The sequence below is a fragment of the Dasypus novemcinctus genome, chromosome 27 (genome assembly GCF_030445035.2).
Source record: "Dasypus novemcinctus isolate mDasNov1 chromosome 27, mDasNov1.1.hap2, whole genome shotgun sequence".
In the NCBI taxonomy this organism is placed as follows: Eukaryota; Metazoa; Chordata; class Mammalia; order Cingulata; family Dasypodidae; genus Dasypus; species Dasypus novemcinctus.
In genome coordinates this window covers 12,682,639-12,710,546 of record NC_080699.1, presented here as the reverse complement: position 1 = coordinate 12,710,546, position 27,908 = coordinate 12,682,639, and the positions used below count along the sequence as shown (strand labels likewise).

The 27,908-nt window shown below is 36.4% G+C and overlaps 1 protein-coding gene across 1 annotated transcript in view; it reads left to right on the top strand.

Annotated features, from left to right (window-relative positions):
- Positions 1-27,908, top strand: part of GUCY1A2 (guanylate cyclase 1 soluble subunit alpha 2) — a 332,065-nt gene that overhangs the window by 184,650 nt on the left and 119,507 nt on the right. The window contains exon 5 of the mRNA XM_004470863.4: positions 19,726-20,211. Coding sequence (XP_004470920.2) covers positions 19,726-20,211 — 486 coding nt within the window. The remainder of the gene's footprint in view (positions 1-19,725; positions 20,212-27,908) is intronic.

Here is a 27,908-nt window from a genome sequence, read left to right as displayed (position 1 = left end):
TTAAGTGTGTATTCTGTGAGAGAATGTGCATTGCAGGCCTGGGGTTGCTTTACCTCCTTCGAGGGTCTCAGGTATAAGCCAGGAATCTTGGCTCCAGCACTCCCCTGCTGTTAAAAAGGATAAATTTCTAGATTGATGGCTAATATCGGCATGTACCCTCAAGCTACCCTGTCTTAAGTTTACACTTAGAGCTCAAAGTTGAGATGTTAGCTCAAGGTTTTTGCCTTTATTTTAGTTTGGCTAGGCCCCTTAGAGATTTTCCTTTCCTATGTTGAGCCAAGCAATGCTATAGAAACTATGTTTTATGAAGGTTTTACTCTTTATGCTGAGCAAGGGTGTCCTACTGCCAGAAGCTGAGTGATAGGTCATTTTCTGTGTATAGCACATTAGCAAACTGTGAATTACGTTAGTTTGAGCAATATAGACAAGTCAAACTAGAATATTTTAGAACAAACAAGTAAACTATCTTGGCCTCTGAGTTATCCAGTATATTGATCTATGATCATGTTATTTTGTGCTCTTTGGATACAACCCAAAATATATTAATAAAAGATTTAAAATAATCCTATTTTATAGAAAAATAAACTGGTCCACTTATAAAATCTACTATGTAACTCTTAATTTCTCTTTTATTCTAAAATATTTTACATTGTTCAAAGTAAAGGAAAAAAGAGAGTTGATCCATTAAACCTAAGACCTGAAGTAAGAAAAAAGAAGTCTTTTGTTCATTCTTCCATTAGCCAATAGTCTTTATCCATTTATGCAAATTGCTTTCAGCTAACATTTATAGAGTACCCCTATTCCTTGTGCTTGGAAATACAGCAGGGAACAAAGAGAAATTCCTATACTTATGAATCTTGCATTGTATTATTGAGACGGACATAAATAAGATAGATAGTAGAATTAATAGTATGTTAAATGGAGATAAGTGCTAAGGAGAAAAATATTCCATATACCAGGAACTATTCCATGTGTGAGAAATATAGCAAGGAACTATAGAATTTCCATGCTTTTGGGTCTTGCATTCTATTATCAAGACAGATATAAACAAGAAAAAGAAGTAAAATAAATGGTATGTCAGATGGTAGTAAGTATTAAGGAGGAAAATTAAAGCATGAAACAAAAATAGTGGTGGGATTTCATTATTAATTGGGTAGGTATATTTACTTCTGAGCACTTTATTAATGAACATTGGCAGTCAGTGGGCTGGTATGTCACAGCCAGGTCACTCTCATAATCAGGTAAAAAGATCATTTAGGAAAATCAGTAATTCACCTTGATTAAGGCATAACACTCTGCAGGACAATAATGGAAGATAAGCTAAAGGGTTCTAAAATTACTTATAGCCTACAAAAGCCAGTTATTTTATTTAACAAATTTGTAACTTTATTATATACCAGGGCATATTCTAATTACTTTGTAAATATTTATCAGTATGCCAAAATGACAATCCTATTATGCCGGTTTATTTATTATTCCCATTTTACAGATGCAGTTTCAATTTGGTGACTCATCTACTTTTCAGGCAAATAAACAAACACGAAAACAGTATATGATAGGCCCCATGTAGGAAATTGTCACGAGGATTTACCATAACATATACATATCTAAATCCCTTTTTTGGAGATAGTGAAAGATGCATTTAAAGGACGTGGCCAAAGTGAGAATATCTGTATTCCATTTCTGCCTTTACTTTTCCTTAGCAATAGATATTAGACACACTTAACTTCTTTCATTCTCCATTCTTCTACCTGCTTATACTAACTGGGTTACTGTAAAATTAAATCGGAGCATTAATGTAAGCTGTAATTTTTATTGTTATTGAAATAAACATAAAAAATGAAGAAAGTCTCTAATCTGTAGTTTGCCCTGGAGATTTTCAGTTTTGGAGGGAATTTCTCCTCAATATCCCCAAAGTAATGTATTTATTTACGCATTATTTTTAAGCATTCAGATCTAAGAAAACATTTAAATTATTTAGTGTACCTGAAACACTTTGAAACCATCTGACTGGAATACAAGATTCAAATGTAACTTAGTTTCAAAAGCATAAAAAATGTTATATCAAGTTATAATTCATGTTGATTAATGTTGTATAAGTATAAAACCAATCATATATGCGTCCTTTAAGCAGAGCCTCAGATTCAAACTTATAGAATAAAATATGCATTCATTCCTTTAACTCACTGAAGGCAGAGAAACCTTAAAATGGGAATGACATTTATTAGAATAGTGAATATAATCAGGTTGTTTTGGGAAAGAATTGTGATGGATTCTTCCTGCCAGGACCCTCACATGGAGCCAGCAAGCCTAGACTGCTTTCAGGTGTGTGATGGGGACAGGAGAGGGCTGTGTCTGCCAAGACCTGGTGTATTCTTCAAGTAAATAATGCGAGCTGCTGTAACCAACTTCCAATTCCAGCCCCTTAACACAGCACATATTTACTTCCTGTTCACATCATGGGCCTGAGGTAGGTTAGGTGTCTCTCCTAAGCAGCCCTCCCCTCGAGAAACTCCAGGACCCAGGCTCCTTCTGCTGGTGAGTTCGCTGTCATTGGCCTGTGGCCTCCCCAGTTTCTGAGGAGAGAGAGCAGACCTGGCGCCTCACCGGGCCTCTCCATCCAGTGGTCCTGGGCCCGTGCTGTGCCCTGAATCCCACCAGGCCCCACGTAGGTGCTCAGGCCTGGTCAAGCCCCTTGTGCTCCCGCCTGTCATCGTACTGAACTTGCTTCAGTGCCCTAGATGTGCCAGACCCTCTTTCACCTCTGGGCCTTTGCACTGTCCTTCACTCAACTTGAAATGCTTCCTAGGAACTCGTGCTTTTCGCCCTCTCGGACGACTCGGAAGGAGTCTTCGTTCAGTTGAACTCTGTGATGTTGTCAGGGAATTTTTACACAAAATTAATGTTCATGAGAACATTTCAAAAGGCAAATTTGTGTGTCTGGGATGTTTCGCCAATGGAAGGTTAACCTCCATCAAGGCACTGTAATTATTGTAAGATTTTCTGTGGCTTTTGAAACATTTTTAACAAGAATGGAACATAATTCTGAACAAAAATCTATTTATAGACATTTAAGTTGTTCAGTTTTTCCCTAGTACTGAAAATGCTGCAGTCAGTAAAGGAGACAGTTTTAATCCATAGTCTATTCTTATTCAAGACAGCATCATAAAGTTTATTTTCATCATAAAATTCAACGTAATTCCATTATTATCACCTCCTAGTTACAGTAGCTCTCTTCCACTAAATCATTACCATTATTGTCATAGTGCTTAGTAATAATAGTAATCATCATAATCTATAGTAATTATGTAGCAATATATTATTGACTTGGAAAGAATCATTTTTATAATATTTATTTGACTGAAGTATAGAAATTCCTGTCTTTGAAGACTATTTGGGGGGGGGGCATATATTTATTATACATTATGGAAATATAGTTTTCCTAGACCAGTTTTATAGAAATATGACCCAAATCCCCCATGGCATGTGTAAGTGATGGTATGATGACAAAGGCACCTCAGAGATGCAGGATAACTGCAGCTGTTAAAGCAAGGAAGACTTACAAGGCTGTTGCTTTAATGTGTGTGATTTACTGATTGTATGAATGTGATGAAAAATCAAGACATTTGCATCCTTTGGGAAAAAGGCAGTTCATATATGTAAGGTATTAAAAGCTCAATTCAAAATTACCCACATAGTGAGAAAATTAGTGCTTGTTAAATAAAAAATGAATAAAGGCTCTAAAAGCAAAACATATGCATTGCACATTTGGAAAACTTGCACAACAGAATGCCAAAACATTTTTTGATGTACTTCTTTCATCTATAAGGTATAAACCTATTTCCTTTTAAATATTGTATGATTCTTGCTGTGATTTAGAAAGTAGCATGTAATCATGGAATATTAAATTGGCTTCGTTTTGTGGTTTCCTAGCTTATCTATCAAAACAGAATTCAAATCTATTTTTTATAATGAATTTCTGAGATTAAAAAAATGTGACTAAAACTAAATATGAACATATGGGAAAATAAGCAAGAACAGTATGATAAAATGTCAGAAGTGTTTTGTTTTGCTAATTTCATCAATAAACACTATGAATTTTATTATATCTCATCTTAACAAAGGGAGCATTTTAATTTATAGAATATATAGTAGCAAGGTTAACCTCAGATATTAATACCCTGCCACCCCCACTTTTCTGTTGACTTTACTGTTCAATTCAGTAAAAAAGCAAAGATGTTCTGTTTAAGTTCATGTTAATAAATACTAATGTGCTTAGCATAGTATTGACAGGTTGTAGATATTAAGCAAGTATTTGTTAAACAGATGAGTACATAAATGAATGCTCAGTTTCTTTTTTAAAAATATTTTTATTGAAGTATACCATTTATACGTGAACATACATAAACAATAAATGTATAGTAAAAGTTGGAAAGTTACAAAATAAACATGGATAACATAAAACAGGGGTCCCATACCTCACTCCTGCACCAAAACCTTGCATTATTGGGATACATTTGTTACAAATGTATCTATGCAAGAGCATCATCAAAATCCTACTACTAACTATACTCCATATCTTACATTTGGTGGATTTTCCCCCAACCCACCCTATTTTTTCTAAACAAATATCGTTATTGATACATACTAATAAAGCATACAATTTATCCAAAGTGTGCAATCAATGGTATTTGGTATAATCACTTAGTTGTATATTCATCACTTCAATCATTATTAAAGCATTTTCATTATTTCAATAATAATAGTAAACAGACAAGGAAATTCCTCCCCTCTCAATCTCTGTTTCCTCTGCTGTACATAGCTATTTCCAGCTATTCTTGCACAATTATTTGTTTATGAAGCAGGTTTATTGAGATATATTCACATACCATATGACCTATCCAAAGTGTATAATCAATGGCTTTTTTTTTTCACCTTTTAAAAAGACCTTTATTATAAAATTGTAAAATAAACAGAAAAATAGATTGAAGAAATTGTAAAGTTTAAAAGAGAATATAAGGCCCAGTTAGATTTCATATAATCAATTATAAGAAATAGTACAGCAACGAACATTCATGAATGTAAATAATAATTCTAATATAATAGAAATTAATTATAACAATTTTAATTTTTACATTATGGCTCTAAATATTGGCATAATAATCCTTAGGAATGAAATAAATTATTGGTTTAGTTATTTAATTTCCATTTAAGCTATAATTCTTGATAATCAAAGTCCTATTTGGGAATTCTTTACATCTTATTGGAATGAGTTACAGCAGGTAATAATATGGCAACTCATAATTTATGAGGCAGAAAAGCAATCTTTTTCAACAGTAGACATGCTAAATCATTATATTTCATATATTTAAGAATTTTAAAGTTGCCTTTTTAAATAAGAATATGAAGCATTCTGGTCAGAAGGAGAAAACCAAAACATTTTTACAACTTTTAAAAAATTGTAGCTATTGTAATTGCAGGTATTAAGGTGAATGGTAGAATTAAAATCAATTGTCTTCAAAAGAAAATTGGTTTTGTTTCAAAACACCTTATTCCTTAGGATAATTACATTCTAAGAACCAAAAGCAAATTGAATAATAAAAATAAGTAAGCTAGGAAAAAAATACATTGCTAAATATTTTTTTAGCCATTCTGATGCATGTATAGTGAAATCTCATGTGGTTTAATTTGCGTTTCATAAAGGCTGATGAACATCTTTGCAGTGCTTATTTGACATCTATATATCTTCTTCAGTGAGACATCTTTTGTCCAGTTTATAATTGGATTGCTTGTTTTGTTTTTAATACTTTTGAGGTTTGAGTTCTTTATATATCTAGATACTAGTCCTTGGTTAGATATGTGGTTGGCAAATGTTTTCTCCCACTCTGTAGTCTCTGGTTTCATATTATTTACAGAATCTTTCACAGAGCAAAAGTTTAAAATTTTTATCAATTTTTTCATTTATGAATTTGCTTTTGATATTAAGAACTCTTAATCTAACCATATATCCCAAAGATTTTCTTCTATCTTTGTTTTTACAAGCTTTGTTTTTTGTCTTTAAGTATGTGATCCATTTTGAGTTAATTTTTATGTAAGGTGTGAGATTTTGGTTCATATTTCTGGTTATGGATTTCTGATTGCTCCAGCACTATTTCTTGAAAAGGTTGTCCTTTCTCCACTAAATTGCTTTTACACCTTTATCAAAAATAAGTTGAGCATATTTGTGTGGGGCTATTTCTGGGTTGTCTATTCTATTGATCCATATGTCTCCTCCTCTAGGAATACCATGCAGTCCTGATTACTGTAGTTATAATAATAATTGTTAACTTTGGGTAATTTCTATTCTTGTTTTATTTTTTAATTAAAAAAAAGATACTTAGATTACATTAATGTTACATAAAAAATGCAGGGGATTCCCAAATGCCCCAGTCCCTACCCCTCCCATACTTTCCCACATTAACAACATTCTTCATTAGTGTGGTACATTTGTTACGGTTAATGAACACATATTGGAACATTGCCCCTAAGTGTGGATTATAGTTTACATTATAGTTTAAACTATCTTCTGCACAATTTTGTAAGTTATAACAAGGTATATAATGACCTGTATCTGTCATTGTAACTCATTCCAGGACAACTCCAGTGTCCCCAAAATGACCCCATATGACCCCTACTTTTACCCTCTTCCTCCCCTCAGAAACTCCAGAGGCCACTACCTCCACATCAATGATGAAAGTTCTTTCATTGCTAGAATCACACTAAGTCCATAGTAGAATACCAGTAAGTCTACTCTAGTCCATCGTTCATTCCCCAATCCTGAGGATTCTGGAATGGTGATGCCCACTCTGCCTCTAATTGAGAGGGGGCTTAGATCCCATGGGGCAGATGGATGGGATGATCTTGCTTACAGCTGCAGACTCTCTCTCTTCCTTGGGATGGTTATTGTCCATCATTATTTCCTTGTTAGTTGTCCTGGGTGAGTCCAATAAACTGGAGAGCAAGTATTGCAACTCTGCTGATATTCAGGGCCTGAATGGCAAATGGATAGCCTAAAGATTTAAGTCTCTTGGACATAAACCTATCAACTCTAGTATAAACTATACTTCTAAAAAATTTAATTTAGCTATTCTAGCTATTTTGCTGTATTAGGGTTTTCAAGGGAAACGGCCAACAGGATACATACATATACTCCTATATACATTCATATATACATATATATACACACATACACAAACATTATGAGGTTTTTAAAATAGGAATTGGCTCATACAACTGTGGGGATGGGCAGGTCCAAATTCTGTAGGGCAGGCTGCAAGCTGGGAACTCCAATGAAAGTTTTCAGTGAATCCTCCAGAGAAGCTGACTGGCTGAAGGAGAGAAGGAAGTTCTCCCTTCTGGCTGCTGAAATCATCACTTCTCCTTTTAAGGCCTTCAACTGATTGAATGAGATTTCTCTCATTGTTAAAGGCAATCTCCTCAGTTGACTGTAGATGTAATCAGCCATAGAGGCTGTCAACTTACTGATGATTTTTTTAATTAGAGAAGTTGAGGGTTTATAGAACCACCATGTATCAAATAGAGGATTACCATATACCACCCTATCATTAACACTTTGCATTGGTGTGATATATTTATTACAATGGATAAAAGTACATTTCTTGATTGTACACTTTTGATTGTAACTGTAGTCCATTTTTGCACTGTATAGAGTAGTTACATGGATTTATTTTTATTCTATTACCTTATGTACAAGTTATCATTTCCCCTTTTAACCATGTTTATATCTGTATATTTTAGACATATCTTCACAGGAACAATCAGGCCAGTGCTTACTTGCTCAAACAGCTGTGCACCATAACCCAGCCAAGAAGACTTAACCATCAAATCTCCTTTTCCAAATAAATGTTAGAGTAATATTGTCCATATCTACAAAACATTTGGTTGGCTTTGTCTGTTTGTTTGTTTTGTTTAGGAGGTGCCAGGGATTGAACAAAGGACCCTGTATAGGAAGCCGGTGCTCAACCACTTGAGTTACTTCTGCTTCCCTGGCTTAGATTTTGATAGGAATTGTTTTAAACCTGTATATCAACTTGGAGGGAATTGACTCTTTACTGTGTTGAGTCTTCTAATTCATGAACATTGTGCATCCCTCCATTTATTTATGTCTTCTTTGGTTTCTTTATTAAACATTTTGTCATTTTTAGCCTACAGACCCCATACAGGTTTTGTTAAGTTTACACATAATTATTTCACTTTCTTTGAAGTGATTGTAATGTTATATTTGTAATTTTGGCTTCCACATGTTTATTGTTAATATATGGAAATGTGATTTATATTTGCATGGTGATTTGTATCCTAGAACTAGCTGAACTCACTAATTATGGAATATATTTTGTAGATTCTTTGGGATTTTCTATGTGGATAATCGTGTCATCTTCGAATAGGGACAGTTATATTTCTCTCTTCCCCATCAGTATGCCTTTTATTTATTTTCTTGACTAATTGCAGTGGCTAGAACTTCAGTACCATGTTGAATATGAATGATGACACTGGGTTTCCTTGCCTTGCTCTTGATCTTAGGGGAAATTATTCAGTCTTTCACAATTAAGTATGATGTTAGCTGTAGGTTTTTTCGAGTTGAGGTAGTACTCCTATATTCCTGACTTGCTGGGAGTTTTTAGCATCACTAGTTATTGGATATCATCAAATGCTTTTTCTGTTTGAATTGACATGATTATTTAAATTTTTTGTTCTCTGATATGTACATATGGTAGATTACATTGCTTGATTTTTCAAAACTTGAGTTTTTGCATACCTGGCGTATATGTTTCCAATGACTGCTGTAACAGAGTACTACAAAATTAGTGATTAAAAAACAACATAAGATTATTATCTTACTATTTTAGAGGTCTGTAGTTTAAAATGTATCTCACTGTGCTAAAATCAAGGTATAGGTAAGACTGCGTTCCTTCTGGAGGTTGCTTTTAGCAACTGTTTTCCTTGCCCTTTGGCCCACTTCCAGCAATCACATCATTTTAACCTCTCTTTTTGTTGCCACATCTCCTTTTCAGACTCTTTTGACTCCTTCTTTCACTTATTAGGATGCTTGTGATTTATTCAGGTGCACCCAGATAATCCAGAAAAATCTCCCCATTGCAGTGTCAGGTGATGAGCAACCTTAATTCCATCTGCAACCTTAAGTCTCCCTTACCTCAAAACGTAACACATTCAGTTTCCCAAGACTATGATATGTGCAACTTTGGAGAGGACATTATTCTGCTTAACAAATGAAGTAAAAATCATTATTTTTCATGATGTATGATCCTTTTTCTGCATTTAAAAAATATGGTTGGGTAATATTTTTGCATCTAAGTTTATGAGCGATACTGATAATGAACAAAGGTGCATTCATTCTCCTGCTGTGCCTTTAAATCCAATTCTTGATGCACTGGGGTTTCAAAAAGAGAAAACATTTATTTAGTTGTCCAAGCAAAGGAGCATAGTAGGCCTCATGGCCCAAAACTTACTCCCTTGATTTTCAGAAATTCTAGTATTTTATAACATCAGGATGCTAATGAGTAATTGGAATGGAGTTTGTACAAGTTCTTTAATAAACATTAAGGGGCTGAACCAGGATGGGGAGGGGTACTGAGGAGGTGGTGGGGGTGCTGGTAATGAGTTACAAAGTTACAACCATTATCGAAGATCAAGGCATCTGGGAGGGGGGGATACTGAAAACAAAGATCAGCTACAACATTTCTCATATGGACAGCGAACAGAAGACAATGGAGTGGTCACCTTTCAATAGAAATGTCCATATACAAAGGACAGATCCATCTGGAGTAATCATTATAGTTGTAGGTCTTTAGTTGGAAATGGCCACATACAAAGGGCGAAGCCAGTCTAGTTAATTTCAGTCATTTCGGATATTAACCCTTTTGGCTAACTTGGAAAGCTTCTATACAATATTTCTTAACCTTCAGTTACAGTATTGATCTACAGTGTTTGTTTTTTGTTTTTTGTTTTGGTACTGCCATTGTCTGATTTAAGTATCAGTGTAATACTGGCCTGATAGAATAAGACAGGAAGCATTCCTTCTTTTGTTAATTTTATCAATTTTACTGAATTTTTTCAAAGAATCAGCTTTTTGTTTCATTGATTTTTTTCTATTGTTTTCCTGTATTCAATTTCATTGATATCTGTTTTTATGTTTACTACTGCCTTTCTTATCCTTACTTTCAGTTTATTTTGCTTTTCTTTTTTTTATTTCCTAAAGTAGTAACTTAGATAATTAATTTGCTACCTTTCCTCTTTTCTAATGTAGTCACTTAATACTACAAACTTACCCTCAACACTGTTTTAGCTGCATATCACTTGTTTTGATATGTTGTATTTTCATTTTCACTCAGTTCTAAGCATTTCTTATTTCCTTTGAGAATTCCTTTTAGCCAAAGGATATTTAGAAAGGTGTTTACTTTTCACATTGCTGGAGGTTTTTCTGTTGTCTTTTGGTGATTGATTTCTAGTTTGAGTCTCTTCTAGTCAGAGAATATATTCTTTATAATTTCATTTTTTTTTTTTTCTTTTTTAGGACCCTGGATATGGTCTAGCTTGGTGTATGTTCTGTGGGCTCTTGAAAAAAATGTGTGTTTAACTGTTTTGGGGGGAGTATTTTGTATGCATATGTTATATGTGTATGTCAAATTTTATTGATTTGGTTTTACATACTATATCTTTGCTTATTTTCTCTCTAGTAGTTCTATCAGTTGCTGATAGGAGGATGTTGAAGTCTCCAACCATAACTGTAGATTTGTCTCTTTCTCCTTTTAGCTCTATCAACTTTTGTTTAATATATTTTGAGGCTCTGTTCAGTGTATATACTTTTAGGATCATTATGTCTTCCTGGTGGATTGATCCATATATCATTACCTAATGTCTTTCTTTGTCTCTCATAATTTTCTTTGCTCCAAAGTCTACTTTGTGTGATATTAATATAAGATATACACTCCTGCTTTTTAAAAAATTAATGTTTGCAAAATACATATTTTTCCATCCTTTTATTTTCAAATTACCTATGTTGTTAATTTTAAAGTGTTTCTTATAGACAACATATAACTGTATTATATTTTTTATCCACTTTGCCTATCTCTGCCTTTTAATTGATGTATTTGGATCATTTCTGTTTAAGGTAATTTTTACTTAAGTAGGTCTTGGGTTTTATTATTTGCTTTCTGGTTGTTTCTTCTGGCTATCTGTCTTCTGTTTCTTTTTTCTTGCCTTGCTATGGGATACTTGCATCTTTTAAAAGATTCCATCTTGATTGATTTATAGTTCTTTAGGTTGTATCATTTTGTATGTGTTTTAGTGGTTTCTCTGGATATTATAATATGTATGTGTGACTTAGTGTATTGGTATCAGCATTTTACCTCTTTGAAAGAAATTTTTCTGTTTTTCTTTGTTGCTTTAAGATTCCATCTCTTAACATTTGTTTTCTGTCTGAAGAGATTACTTTATACATTCATAGGGGTTCCTGCTAGCATAAAGACTTTGAGTTTTTATTTTTTATTTATTTTTTAATTTTTTTATTCATATTGTAAAAAATTACATTAAAAAAATATGAGCTCCCATTCAACCCCACCCCCCTACCCCCAGCAACACTCACTCCCATCATCATGACATATCCATTGCATTTGGTAAGTATATTTCTGGGCATCGCTGCACCTCATGGTCAATGGTCTACATCATAGCCCATACTCTCCCCCATTCCATCCAGTGGGCCCTGGGAGGATTTACAATGTCTGGTGATTGCCCCTGAAGCACCATCCAGGGCAACTCCAAGTCCCAAAGGCACCTCCACCTCTCCTCTCTTCCTGCCATTCCCCATACCCATCAGCCACCATGTCCACTTTTCCCACTCCAATGCCACCTTTTCTCTGTGGACCTTGGATTGGTTGTGTCCGTTGCACCTCTATGTCAAGAGGAGGCGACTTTGAGTTTTTAATTGCTTGAAGTATCTTTCTTTCCCCTTTATTCCTGAAGTATAGTTTTTTTCTGGGTGTATAATTCACGGGTGATAGTACTGAAATAAAATGTCACCTCCTCTGGCCTTCATGGTTTCATATCAGAAATTAGCTGCCATTTGAATTGGTGTTCACCTATAGAATACATGCCCTTCCAAAATGTTTTCTTCATATTTAATTTTCAGAAGTTTAATCGCTATGCATCCTGGAGTAGATTTCTTTGGCTTTCTCCTTCATAAGATTCATACAGCTTGTTGAATCTATGGGTTTATGTATTTCAATACATTTCATCCAGTATTTCTTCAAATACCTTTTCAACCCATCTCTTTCTCTTCTTCTGGGAATCTCATGATTTGAATGTTGAATCTGTTTTTGTCACACAAGTCTCAGAGGTTCTGTTCTTTTTTTTCCCTCCAGAATATTTCTCCTTTTTTTTTTTTTTTCCAAGATTGGGTAAATTTTATTGATCTGTCTTCAGGTTCACTGATTCTTTCCTCTGTCATCACCACCCTATTTTTTAGCCCATCAAGTTTTATATTTATTTAATTATATTTTTCACTATTTCTCTTTGGGTTTTTTTTTAATACCCCCTCTTCCTTTTCTGAGATTTTCATTTTTTAATTAATGTCAAAAGAATTTGTAATTGCTTGTTGAAGCATTTTATGATTGCTTCTTTAAAATTCTTGACAGATGATTCCAGCATCTGATTCATTTCTGTGTTGGCATGTTATTTTTTTCTTATTCAAATTGTGATTTTCTTTTTTCTTGTTATGATTTTTTATTATATCCTGGATAATATTTTAATGTTGAGAGACTCTGGGTCTTATTTCAATTTTTTATCTTAGCAGGAAGTCACCTTATTTAAACACAGGTTCTTGACTACTTTTGTGCACTATGATTGCAGTGACAGCACAATTTTTAGACCTTATGTAGAGCTATTGATGTGAACCTCTTTTATCTCCTGACTCTGGGGCTTCCATTCATCCTTGCATGTGGGGGAAGAATGAGCCTCTCTAGACCAGGCATCCGAATGCCTTTAAGGAGGAGAGGAAACTTCCTGGCTGGGGACATATTGTGGTGGGATCTCTTTGCTGGTTACTCCAGCCATGCAATGTCTTGGAGGTGGGTGGGAGACTGAAAGGGAGAATCTCAGGAATATAGGCTTATAGAGGATTCCCATTTTGGGCAGTTGTTGACTCCAACTGTTTTTGTTTGAGCTAGTTCTTCCAAAGTGAATGCTTCTCTTTGAGATGAAATTTTAAGCACTTCTAACTCTTAAAGCAGTGGGTTATACAAATCTGTCTATACTTTAAGTAGTTATAGCTGCAATATCTGAAGGATCTGAAATCACTTCCAGAAGTGACCTTTATACTGAACTGAATTTGATAGGCACGGAAACAGCTACTTTGACATTTTTAGCAACAATTTTCCTCTTTTTCAGTTCCTGTTGTGAACATCTCATTAAGGCTGTTTTTCTATCATATTGATTCATATTCAGAATTTTTATCCACCACCTCACCCATATGCTTCCTTGGTGGGTAAGAGCATAACATCTTGAGTCAATCCAACTTGGATTTCATCCTGATTCCACTGTTTATTAGCTGCATATCCTTAGCAAGTCTCAACCTCCCTAAAACTGCATCTGAGAAATGAGGATAGTTATATTTAGCATAAAGTAAATTTCAATGAGAAAATATAGATGAGGTGTTCAGCAAAGTACCTGCCAATAACAAGTACTAAACAGCTGTGCTAACTGTAGGCCTCCTCATCCTCATAATCTCCTCTTGGGAGATAAGGAAACAGACATAGAAAGTATCCTCCTCTCCAACCCATTGTGTGATACTGCCTCAAATGATTATCTTAATAAAATTTGAAGCTCCGTGAAAGCATGGATTACTGTATGTTTAGGTTATATAAAAATATAAGAGGGCATAGTATGCAGTTATAAGGCCTGCATATACTCAGTTTCTAAATACTTACAGTGATAAATATTTCGACTGAGATATCTATGCATAAAAAATTAAATAACACAGGTAGTTTGTTTAATATAGCCTGATAACCAGGATTTGTGACAGGATGACTTCTAACCCTTTACGATACTCCCCTTTCTTATGCTTATCATTTTGTGAAATCTAATAGACTTTAAGTAAACCTGTAAAATAATTTAGGGTAGAAAAAATGCCATATTAGTCAGTCAAAGGAGTGCTGATGCAAAATACCAGAAGTCTGTTGGTTTTTATAAAGAGTTTTTATTTGGGGTAGAAGCTTATGGTCAAGAGTTAAGTAACTTCCCTCACCAAAGACTATTGCCATGTATTGGAACAAGATGGCTGCCAGTCTCTGCAAGGGTTCAGCCTTCTTCTTCCGCCTAAGGATCCATGGTCCCAGTTTCTCCCAATCTCAGCTGTAGGCTAGCATAAGGCTAGTCTTTTGGGAGACTTTCTTTCCAGGCTTTCTCAGCTGTTCAGGGCTCTGGTCTCTTCAGCTGCAAACTATCAGGCAAACAACTCAGCTCTCCCTCCAGGGCTCCAGCATCCAAAACTAAACTCTCTGTGTTCTCCTTCTCCGTGTATTTTCTTCCCTCTCTTTGATTGAGGCTCCTTTTATACAGCCCACAGCTCTAGGCTAGCTGTAGGCAGGGACTCAATCCGAGTCGCTCTAATGACGCGGTCAAATAAAATCCCTAATCTTGATTTAATAAAGTAAAAGTGAAACTTCTGAGTCTAATACAATGTAATACACCTAGAGGAACAGATCACTTTACAAACATAATCCAATATCTGTTTTTGGAATTCATAAACAATACCAAGCCACAAATGCTTAAAGAGCTGTTTCTAGTTTAAGCGGTTTTTCAAAACTGTTTTCTATACATAAAAATATATTGTTCCTGTAATAGTTTTGCACATGGCTACATTCTTAAATGCAGAGCATGGTAAATTTCTGAATTTGTAATTATAATGACGCAAAATCAATTCAAAAGGATGAATTTGCCCATTTCTTAAGGGAAAAAAATCCAGTAACAAAAAATATAACAAAGAAAGTTATTTACTTTGTTTGCTTGAGCTTCTTTTTCATGAGTTGTTTTTGTTTATCTGTAATGTAGGAGGGAAGCAATTTTTCTCCCCAGGGTCTGTTGACTTTGTGATTTAAAACAATCAACAGATGGTCACATATAAATAAAAAACACATTTATTGCTTTATATATACATTTTTTGAACACTTTACAACTCGTAGAGAAGTTGTGCGCTTACAAGACAACCATGCATAATGTGCAGAATTCGCATAGATCACCCTTCCACCAACACCTTGCCTTGTTGTGGAACATTTGTTACAGACTGTGGAAGAACATGATCAGAATATTAGCACTAACTATGGTCCATAATATACACTTATTATGATTTTTCCCATCCACCTCCCATTATTACCACTATGTATTAGTATTGTATGTTTGTTACAGTTCATGAGACATCTCGTACTGTTAACCACAGTCCCTCATCCACCACATGGTTCACTGTATTATACAGTCCCATGCCATGTACATTTTATCCAAAATATATACTCATGGCTCTTTTTATAATAAATACATAGGTAGCTTACATAATCCTCATAAAGACTCTAAATGTTTGTAACAAATTTTATTGATGCATGTGAATAAAGCGTAAATCTATCCAAAGTGTACAATCAATGGCATTTGGTATAATCATATAGTTGTACATTCATTACTTTGGTCATTTGTATTTTAATTATTCCAGTAATAAAAAAAAACAACCAAAACTCATCACCTCTTGATCTCTCTACGCTTCCCCTTCCCAACATCACTGCTGTTTTCTTCTCTCTATTGTATTTGTATTTATATTTTGTAAAAACAGCCTTACAGATGCCCTATCAGCCATATTCCTATTTTACATGAGGTTTTACTCTCATTACAGTTTTTAGCTCTCCTTTTGGTAATATACGTATCTGGAGACCTTCCTTTTTGACCATGTAATAGCTCTGCTACTCACACACTGGTTTGGGGAAGATTGCCCTAGTTCCTTGCTCATTGGTGCACTTGCAATAAATCATATTCCCACTGAGAGCAACGTTTCTCCTTTGTCAGGAAGGTCTGTCTGTTGGAAATAGCCTTCTTAGGATAACAACTTGTGGTGAGCCACGAGGGACCATGCTGCTCTGGGGCTCAGCCCCAAGCAGCCCTGATCAGAGTCTCATTGGCTGCGGGGCTTCCCGCGTCCCTCAGTTCCAGGCTTGGCAGCTGCCCCTTCCCACATGCCTCAGGAGTTTCCTGGAGATCCTGGGCTGGAGGATCCGGGTAAGGGTTCTGCCGGGGGTGGACGCTGGGTGCTTTGTGTGAAGGGGATTCTGAAGTTGTCTTTCTCCGGGCTAGGTAAGTGTGTGAGTCTCTCTTTTGTTAACTAGCTGGTCCACTGGTACTGAGGAGATTGCTGAATTTTGAGTGCATCTGAGCTCGTGAATACAGACCTGGTGGGTTGGAGCCCCATGATCCTGATTTCAGATTTGGGGTTCCCCCTGTTGGTTAATCCTAGTTTTTGCTTTTAGACTGGGAACCTGTTGATTTTGAGGTGCTCCTGTTAGAGACTTCTGTTGGTGTTGCCTGGCCATGGGGAATTCAGAAAGTTCTGGTTGTCTCTTTTGGCTTGTATGTTAGATAATTGGTCTAAATTCAGAGGGGGACACCCCCCCCTTAAGAAAAAGAAAATGATTTTCTATTGCAGTGTTGCCTGGTCACAGTACAAATTAGATGATGGTGAAAAGTAACCTAAAAATGAGTCTTTAAATATGAATAATATCTTACAAATTGAATTCATTTTGTACTCGGTATTTAAAATGAAGAAATGTCATGTTTGCACATAACCAAATTGTTTCATTACCCTGATAAGATTGTTTAATCTTGATGGTAATTGCATGTTGTAAGACGTTTGCTTCGAGATAGCTATCTCAGTTTGGTAACTTAGGTATGTAAGTTATGCAAAATGCTTTTCTTTATTAAGGAAGAAGAAAGTAACCTTGTCCTAAGATAAAGTAGTTATGAAAGAGGAGGAAAATAGCTGGAATATGGTTCTGTAAAGAAAAATCCCTCAGCTTTCCTTAGAGGCCAAGTTGAGGAAAACCTGTGCTATTTCTTTATATTTTTTGAGACAGAAATATAAAATATTCAGCTTAGCTTCTTATAAAATAAAAAATGACATATAATATTTATGCATACAGTCACATCAATTCCATATTTAAAATAAAGGGAGATATGGAGGCAGAGGCAAAAAAGGAAAAGGCCCTTTTGTGATGGGAAATGTGCAGGTTGATACCAAGGAGGAAAAGGGACACCAATGGGGAAAACATAGACAGTGGAGTACAAGTAAGGAGTGGGGAGGACAGGCAGGAGAAGTGAAGGCCAAGTTGAAAGAGGAGGTTCAAAAAAGTATGAGCTCAGAGAGAAAAGGGGAGAAGGGAGGGGGCAGCAAGATGGAGGGAAAAAATGTTGAGAGGGAGAGTCAGAGATAGAAACCAGAGATATCAGACCAAAGTTTAAATCTATCCATGGTAGAAGATTGTTTCTGCCATTTAAGATCCAATTAGGGAAGTGGACATGGCTCAACTGATAGAGCGTCCACCTATCATATGGAGGGTCCAGGGTTCGATACACAGGACCTCCTGATCTGTGTTGTGAGCTGGCCCACGCATAGTGCTGCCATACACAAGGAGTGCCGTGCCACGCAGGGGTGTCTCCGCATAGGTGCCCCATGCACAAGGAGTTTGCCCCTCAAGGAGAGCCACCCCACATAAAAAAAGCGCAGCCCACCCAGGAGTGGCACCACACACACAGAGAGCTGACGCAGCAAGATGATGCAACAAAAAAGAGATGCAGTTTCCCAGTGCTGCCTGACAATGCAAGTGGATGCAGAAGAGCACACAGTGAATGGACACAAGAGAGCAGACAATGGCGGGGGGGGGAGAAGAGGAGGGAAACAAATAAAAATAAAAAATCTTTAAAAATAAATAAAATCCAGTTAGCTCTATAGAGCTTATCAGGGTTTTTGCTTTTATGTTAAATCTTCAGGAGAAAAATTTGGTATACAGAATTTTTAATTATGGAATTGTGCACTATATATCTTCTTTACTAAGCCTTTAATATCCTAAGGGTGGTGAAATATACTTCATTAACAAAAAAATGTAACAAAACATATCAGGCATTTATAAGAGACCTGGAAATACTTTACTGTAAAAAATTACTTTCTTTATGCTCAAGCCATATTTGCAGTGTTTCGAGAGCACACCTTGGGTGTGGAATTGAGAGTGGCTTCTTCACCTTATTCTTTGGGATATGAAGAGTTGGTTCCCCACCCTATTGTGTTACCTTTGAAAATAGGAACCATATTTTATCTTTTTATCTTCACCACTCAGAGCAGTAACTAGTAAATAGAAAAATGAATACAAGTATGATATACTGAACTTCAGCAGACTCTTAAGATAAAAGGAATCTTTAATTTCATAAAAATGTAATATTAAGGATTCACTTTATTTTCTTAGACTAGTTCTTGGGTGAAATATGCAAGGGAAGAAAGCAAACATATTCTAAGGTTTAAAAATGCACATCTCTGTAGTTTACCCAGTACTTGTTCTTTGCCTCCAATTTCATCAACCAGCCTTCATGCTATGAAGAATAAAGCAAAATAAATGTATTGATCAATTTCCACCTGGGAGGTTATTTTGACATATATAAGAAATTGTGGCACAGTCTCCTTTGGTCAACATTTAGGCTGTTATTTCCCAGTAATTATAACCAGCTTCCCTTCCAGGTGTGCTGAAATAGATCATTGTAAGCCAAATAACTAGATAGCAACATCTTAAGTCCACTCTTCTTTTCCTAGCGGTGCTCACTCCCTCTGATTGTTCCTTAAGGCACCAAAGGAGTTGAATAAACCTTTCACTAAGCTTCTCATTGAACATAAATTCTCAAATTATCTAGTTAAAGGGCACAGGAAGAAGGGATATATTTAAATTGTTCAGACTCTCATACTCAAGATAATTTATCTTATTAACTGGATACCTTAAGTGCTCTCCTGATTTTTTTTTTTTTTTGGTTTGTTTTTGGCTTATGCGAACATGCTAGTAGAGAGTTATTTTCAGATAATACTGGCTCAGTGATGTCTGTTTAAGTTTTGTGTTAAGACAGAGTGAATTGCCCACTTATCTAGTCATCACTATCTATCCACAAAGACTGCTCAATTTTCAAAGGACTATAACCAGGTAAAAAATGACTCATATAAGGCAAAGAAGGATTTTGATTAATCTCCTAGAGTTATTTTCCAAAAGGAACATTATTTTAATGACAGGAAAATGTAGTTATTTTGATAGATGGACTTACCCTAATTCTGTTACTACCAAGCAGGTTGAAAGTTTTCGGAATGGCCCATAATACGGTTTCATGATGTTCCTCAGAGTAATTTCATTTTGAATAAAAAAATACTGTCCTATTTCATTTCTCATTCATCTCCCTTTCCATTTTTTCATTGTCTTTCAAAAGTGGCTTGTGGTAAATAATAGAATTTGTTTCTGTTCAGAACCATGACTTTTACACTGGCTGTAAATCACTTAGCGATTTACATTTGTTGTTCCTTTTTATCAGATAACACATGAATTTTGTGACCCTGCTTTAAACGGCAGTCTAAATTCCATGTTACTTTTGCAGGTGATGGAAGTCAAAGGTCAAATGATCCATGTCCCAGAGTCAAATTCCATCTTGTTTTTGGGGTCTCCCTGTGTGGACAAGCTGGATGAACTCATGGGCCGAGGCCTGCACCTCTCCGACATCCCCATCCATGACGCCACCAGAGATGTCATTTTGGTTGGCGAGCAGGCAAAGGCCCAAGACGGCTTGAAGAAGAGGATGGATAAATTAAAGGCGACCTTGGAAAGAACTCACCAGGCCCTGGAAGAAGAGAAGAAGAAAACAGTGGACCTGCTCTATTCCATTTTCCCTGGCGATGTAGCTCAGCAGTTGTGGCAGGGGCAGCAAGTGCAGGCCAGAAAGTTCGATGACGTCACCATGCTGTTTTCGGATATTGTGGGTTTCACAGCTATATGTGCCCAGTGCACACCCATGCAGGTGATCAGCATGCTGAACGAACTGTACACCAGATTTGACCACCAGTGTGGGTTCTTGGATATCTATAAGGTAAGGGAGTTCCGTTACCTATATACAAATACATTTTAACAGTAAATTGCAAGGATATGATTTTGTAAATTAACCTTGATAGTAAATGATGGGCATCTCTTTCATATAGAAATCTTTTTTTTATAGAATACCAGGATTTCTGCTTTATGAATAAATGTCATTAGAGTCACTTTCTAGTATCAACATAGATAAATGAATCATCATATGGTCAAATAAGGAAAATTCTGGATAGCTAGTGCTTTAAATTCATTTTTTTAAGCAGTTAAACATCCTGAATTCTAGGCACTTATAACAACATAATTAATCTTGTTTAGAGATCAGAATTTCAATATAAACTAATAATTGTGAGTTGTCAGTTAAAAAGAAACAGCAAGTTAAGCTGAGCTATGCATTGCATTTTCATTAAATCGTTGCTAATCAGTATTTTGCAGTGCATAGTTAATAATTGAGATACCTCAAATTCTAAAGAAGACATGTAAATATTCTAGATATTTCCCCGAGGACCAATAATTTTTAGTGGTAGCACCTTAATTTTCTAATCTAATAGGAAAACTTTGAAAGTGGGTCCAATTAATATATGTTGGGCTAATATTGAAAACTCTTGTGTGGTTCAGCCTCAGTATCTATCAATCAAATGATTAACTCCGTAAAGTCACACATAATTTCACATAGATTGCACAATGCCAGTGCCCATGGCTTTTTAATATGGAAGAAACTTTAGTATAACCAAACAGAAATAAACTGTAGGGTACTTTACCCTTTTTTCCTAATCCTCCTAGACCCCCTTCTTTGTAGTATGATTTGCATTTAAGAAGATTTGGAAAGAAACTGTCTGATTTACCTTGTAGTCTCGTATGATGATTCATAGGGTGCCCTTCAGAGAAAGGTGTTCTCTAGTTCCATTATTTATTTAGTCAGTGTTCAATATTTTAGTTGAATCCCTTTTTGAGTGGTACACATTTAATGTGAAATATGTATGAGGGATATGTAAGAGTTCTTATAAATTATGTGATTTATGGTAGGGGTAGCCAAATGTCTGGTCCTAAATCAGAGAGAGACCACAGTGAGCTGTCACTGTTCTACTCAGTCATTTTCTGTAGCCTGAATTTGGCAGCATTTTCCTTCCTCCAGATTCGGGACCTGCCAGCTTCTTCCAACCAAAGCAGCCATGTCTTTTGACCCTAAGTTAATAAAAGTAAATGAGAATTAGAAATATATAGTTTCTCCTCTGAAAAGATAGGGGAATTCTTCATTTGAATATAATTATCAGTTAGGTTTTGAGAAAAGTAGAGAAGTCCTATCTTCTGAGAATGCTGTAACAGTTTCAAGGTTAAAGGGTATAATTAGATTTCATGGACATGAAGTCTCATGTCCTTTAAGGTTAGTATATCTTACCGAAAAATGAAAATCTGGGGAAATATTCTGTAAGAATTTTGCCTTTCCCTATATTAAGTTTTAACTTACAAAATAGGTCTCATATTTCTCTGATATTTGCATATTTCATAACAGAGACAATTCTGATCCACCAGTTCTCTTACATTGAACTTGTTTATGAAACATTAGCCATGAAATTTGAAGTAATGAGTACAAGGTGTTTTTAACATATCTTGATGCCAGCATGTGTGTGGGTATGTGGTGTGTGCATGTGTGTATATGGGGCAACTTTGGGTGTTTCCTTAGGGTCGTGAGGGTGAGTTTAGGGTATCGAGATGAGGAAACACAATGTATAGGGAAGCTGGATCAGTGATGGTGGGACACGAGTGAAGGGAGAATACTATCCCCTGTAGAGGATAAATGACATGCATTTTGAGGAATATATTAGGAGGAATATAAATTTAAAATCTCTACCCGACAGGCCTAATTTAACATTTCTAGTCATCTTCACAATTTCAGTTTATTTTCCAGAAAATTTACACAGTGCTATTTTATACCATACACTATTTGGTAAATTTTTTATTTCTATTCAATTAAAAAATTTTTAAAGGTCTCTAAATCTGCTGATTTTATAAAATGAAAAATGAATTCTGTTAAAAGTCAACATTTGTAAGGTACTATGGAACATTTTGCTTCCCGGATTTTATAGAGAATGAACAAAATAAAGAACCAGTAACTCTTTTTAAATCAGCATCATATAGGTAATAATAATAATAATAACATTGATATCGCAAAAACCTGTGTGTTTTGTCTCATTTTCTATTTTGCCCTTGACAAGCGCTTAGGCTGGAGATGAGGGAGAACCAAGGAGAAGACGGGCTTCTTCCTGTTCCCTCAACCCCTTCGGCCAAGTCTGCAGTGTCCCAGCACAATCTTAGATTTCTTTGCACCTTTACCAGCTTTCTTAACCTCTTTCTGCCACATTTCCGTACTCTATAAAGATATTAATGTATCTACCTAGTGGTTATATTGTGAGCCATTTCAATGAGATAATAGATGCAAAACGTTTAGAACAATCCCTAGTACCCAATAGGAAATGCAAATGTTAGCTGCTATGATGATGTCTCAGTTATTTTTCCAGGGGTACCAGGAAATATGGGTGTGTGTTTTAAATATGCTCGCACATGTCTGCATTTGAATGTATAGAACTATAGTGTGTCCAGTGCTTATTAGAAAATAACACATGAATGATCTTATTTATGCCCTCATGACTACCGTGTGGGGTAGCTAACATTACTTGCATTTTAAGAAAAAGAGACTGAGTTTAAGAGAGGTTAAGTAATCCAGGTAATATAGTTAATAAATCTGAATTTATCAGAGACCTGTCTGATTTTAGAGCCTATAGTTTTCTCACAGATCTAGGCTGTAATCTAGAAAAAGATTAAATGATAAAAACAAAGAGTAGAAATTGTTTCAAGGCTATGCTGTATGATCAATAACTGCAGTTACACTTCAAGGGATGAGAATAACTGTGACTTCTTTACCCCTATCCATCCCCAATCCCTTCCAGCTGCAAATAGTTTAGAGGTCTGATAAGCTTGGTAACTCTTCCGTCTGCCCTCCTACCTCTTTGTAATAAACCAGCTTACATAATTAGCCCTTAGTTCCTTTTTTGGAGAAGTGGGATACCAAGAGGGGCGGTGGGAGCAGTGGTCCTGCATGTAGGCAATAGGGGTGTAAGTTTAAAATAAACAATAAATGTTGATCTGCTTTATATTTTTTCCATGCTCAGGCATCTATAAACAGTGTCAGTGATAAAATAATTTCCTCCTGCTTTGTGTGTGTGTGTGTGGGGGTGGAGGCATTCCCATCACCAACCCCAAATTTGGTTGCAAATGTCATGGAGTTAAATATTGACTATCGGTGTCCAGCTTGGGTTGGGATAAGGAGTAGCGAGGCAGGGGGGCAGCCAGGGAATGTCAGGACAGGAAATCTGTTATACCAGGAAATCTGATGTTCAGAATCTGAGAAACCACCAACCAAAATTCATGTTGGTGAGGGAGAGCAAGTGTTACCAGTCCAGGTGGAAAAGCAAAGCCCAGGCAGACCAGAAAGTAGGAAGGAACAGAAATCCAGGATCACTCTTATGGGACACAAGACGTTGGGACTCAGTCCAAGGGACTGGATAATAGGAACAGACAACCGGGTGGCAAGTATGAGGATGAGAAGTATGGTACTTCTGATAAGGGGCAGAGCCTTCTTCTCGAACAGAACCTGACCGACGGTCTTCTCTACATAGGTAAGGGAGAGCCAAGAATGGCAACTTCAGTGAAGGATGGAGCGATGCCTACTAAACTTTTAAATGCTAAAACAGGAATATACTGGAAGTATTAGCTGGTCAGTTCTATACATTCTTGAAAGTGAATAGGATATTCTTTGCATTAATACAATTTGAAAGGTTCTAAATACCCTGAGTTCTTTTGAAATCTCAGATAGACCAATGAGAAAGTATTGACTTTGTAAGCTGCAAGCTTCCATAAATACCATGCCAATAAAATGGGTCAGAAAAGTCATTGAGATTATCCAGTTTTCACTTAATTTATGTAAGTAGATTGTTCTTCTGCTTTAGTTTCCTAGTAAGTATGGACTCCTATTAACTATAATTCCTTAACTACTTCGCATAAAATAGTCTACGCATTCTAAAAATAAGTGCAGAATGCAGAAATTTGATAGAAATGTTTAATAAATAAGGTGATAAGAGTTGAGTTTTGAGTGGGGAGGCTAACATCCCAGGGAAACTGAGAGCCAAGCCAGCCCTTTGATTCTGCTCAGGGCAAACTTTAGGCAGCCTTAACCAAGAGTTAAGGCTGCCTAAAGTTTGCCCTGATGTGCTGGCAGTGCTGGAGTTTGTCGACTGGATAAGGAAGCTGTATCAGACTTAAATCCCCATCTCTAACCTACTTGGGAAGAGCTGAAGGCAGATGTTTCTCACATACAAATTACAAGGCTGCAGAACTCTATGCCTCAAAAATTTTTGTTTGTCTTGACATTTGAAAATACGGAGCTACTAAAGCTGCCTGTTCACTGAACCTTCAACCAGGCCTCAGAAAATGAGGCTCAATCTCAGGGATATTGCTCCAGTGTGAATTGGATTTGCAGAAAAAGATAAAATGCTTCTTTCTCTTAGTTTTGTTTTATGATAAAATAGGGACCTTTTAAAAGTATATAGGTGCTTGCTTAGGCTGTTTTTGGAATTTTATAAATGGGTATAAATCATTTCACTCTGCTTCCCAACACCAAATGCCAGTTCCATTTAGTAGAGAGTGACTGGTCATTTTCCCCCCAAGGTTTATGTATTTGCTCTTGGAATGATCAGCACACACACTGGTTTGGAACTGAACACTTACGGATTCAGACTTGTGCTTTTCAGTGGGCCAGGGGTTCACCGGGCCTTGAGCCAGTCCTCAGAAAATGAAGCAGAATCTTAGGGATAGTGCTTCAGCATGAAGCGGATTTTGCAGGGAAACACACGAAATGCTAGTTTGGTTTTACGATAAAATAGGAACCTTTTGAAAGAACCTAGGTGCTTAGGTTGTTCTTGGAATTTTATAAATATGTATGTATCATTTCACTCTGCTTCCCAATAGTAAATGCCAGTTCCATTTAGTAAAGAGCGATTGGGTCATTTCCCCCCAAGGTTTAAATGTTCTCTCCTGTAATGGTCAGCACACACGCTGTTTTGGAATGAAAAACCATCACAGGTTTATAGTAGTGCTTTTCAGTGATTTCTGTCAACATCAATATCATCTTTTTTTTGCTGCTATTTTATTGGAAATGAAACAGCAGTGGTAGTAAATCTAGAAAAAAGGAATATCTGAATTTTAAAAAATGCATTCAATTCATTCATTCTCTTGTTTAATAAACACTAATTTTCTCATTAATAACAGAACATGACTTCCACAGAAGCCTACAAAATGCTGTGAAAATTAACTTGTAATTTTAGCACAATTTTAATGAGTAGAAACGAATTTATATGCTTTAGAAGGTAAGGTGAAAAGCCACAGATAAGCACTCTGTTTTGATATCTTTTATACAGGAGGGTTATATTGTCAATCCAAAATACCATGATGCCCTCTAAATCATCTGGGATTTTGTCTCATTTATAGTTTTGCCTGTGGCAGGCACTTTGGTTGAGATGGGGGAGAAGCAAGGAGAAGGGTGGATCCTTCCCAAGTTCCTCTCGTCCCAGCCTTGTCTTAGGACTGTTTGGAGTCTCATCTTTTCACCTTTCCTTCAACTCTCTTTGCCTGAGTCTCAACATCTATAAACAGACAAATCGAATCTACTTCCCAGTTACATTTTATGAGATTTTAAATGAGCTGTGTGTAAAATGCTTAGAACAGTGTCTGGTCCATGTTTGGAGGTATATATGCTAGCTGTCATTACTTCTCAAGCAGATATATCTAGGCGTAAGTGGGGCATGTGCCAATGTGTGGGGGGTTACATGTATTTGCTTGAATGTGCATGTGTTTGTATGTATATAAATTTATCAGTGCTTAGTAGAAAAGAATAAAATGCTTGCTTTCTTGGGTTAGTTCTTTCAGGTTATTAGAATTACTTGGTATACCAGGGAAAGATTGTTAAGGAAGAGTAGAGAGAGAAGTCAAAGGAGTGGGGCAAAAGAATAGTTTCCTTCAGTGCATTATTTGTATCATCGTCACTGAGTCCTATGGATTCTCATTCTTGAGAAAGCATGTGTGGTCTCTCTTCATGGATCATTTTTATTTAAATTCCAGAGTTAGAGTATGAAATTTAAAGTAATATTGACTCATGTAATGTCTATAACCAACACTATAAAACCAAACCTGAGATGCTTAGTTTTTTTTCTTTTCTTTCACAATTCTAATATGACATCCTGAATTCTTTCCTTCTGTATTCAGTGAACATTATTTTTTAGTGTCGCAGCAAATTCCAAAGTATCTGAAAGGCTAAAATACTTGGGATTTCCAAGCAGAAATCAGTATGGAAGAAGTATCTTTCTGACTTTATTAAAGTATTTTGGGGTGGTTGTTTTTATCCCTATTGATATTTAATTTTCTAAAGAATGGTGGCAACTGTCAAAAGATTGATGTTTCTGATTTTCACAGTATCAAACAAATATGTATCACTTCCAAAAACAGTATAGAAATTTTTTTTTTTAACATTTATTTCTCACCCCTGCCCCCTGTTGTCTGCTGTCTGTGTCCATTCGCTGTGTATTCTTCTTTGTCCGCTTGCATTCTTGTCAGCGGCACCGGGAATCTGTGTCTCTTTTTTGTTGTGTCATCTTGCTGCGTCAGCTCTCCGTGTGTGTGGCGCCACTCCTGGGCAGCCTGTGTTTTTTTCGTGTGGGGCGGCTCTCCTTGAGGGGCGCACTCTTTGTGCATGGGGCTCTCCTATGCAGGGGACACCCCTGCATGGCACGGCACTCCTTGTGCGCATCAGCACTGTGCATGGGCCAGCTCACCACATGGGCCAGGAGGCCCTGAGTTTGAACCCTGGAACTCCCATATGGTAGGCAGATGCTATCGTTTGAGCCAAATCTGCTTCCCAGAGATTTCTTTTTTTTTTTTTAAAGATTTATTTTATTTTTTAAAGATTTATTTATTTCTCTCCCCTTCCCCCCCACCCCGGTTGTCTGTTCTCTGTGTCCATTCGCTGTGTATTCTTCTTTGTCCGCTTGCATTCTTGTCAGCGGCACCGGGAATCTGTGTCTCTTTTTTGTTGTGTCATCTTGCTGTGTCAGCTCTCCATGTGTGTGGCGCCACTCCTGGGCAGCCTGTGTTTTTTTCGTGTGGGGCGGCTCTCCTTGAGGGGCGCACTCCTTGTGCATGGGGCTCTCCTATGCGGGGGGCACCCCTGCGTGGCAGGGCACTCCTTGCGCACATCAGCACTGGGCGTGGGCCAGCTCCACATGGGTCAAGGAGGCCCGGGGTTTGAACCGCGGACCTCCCATGTGGTAGTCGGACACCCTAACCACTGGGCCAAGTCTGCTTCCCAGAGATTTCTTAGTGATAGCCTTTAGCAAGTTTTTTAGTTGATTAGGCCCATATTAGTAGCTCAGATTTCCTATAAGGATAAATGTGACCCTATGATGCAAATGAAAGGTTTTTACACAATGTCTCTCTTTTGTGTATCAATAAATTCTGAGCTCACACTGTCCGTATCACTAACCACTTCATCAATGTGTTTTGTTTTGTGAATGAAACTCTTTATTCTTTATATGGAAACATAAGTGGAAAGTCCAAAGTTTCAAAAGCCACATCATGATCATCATGATCAGG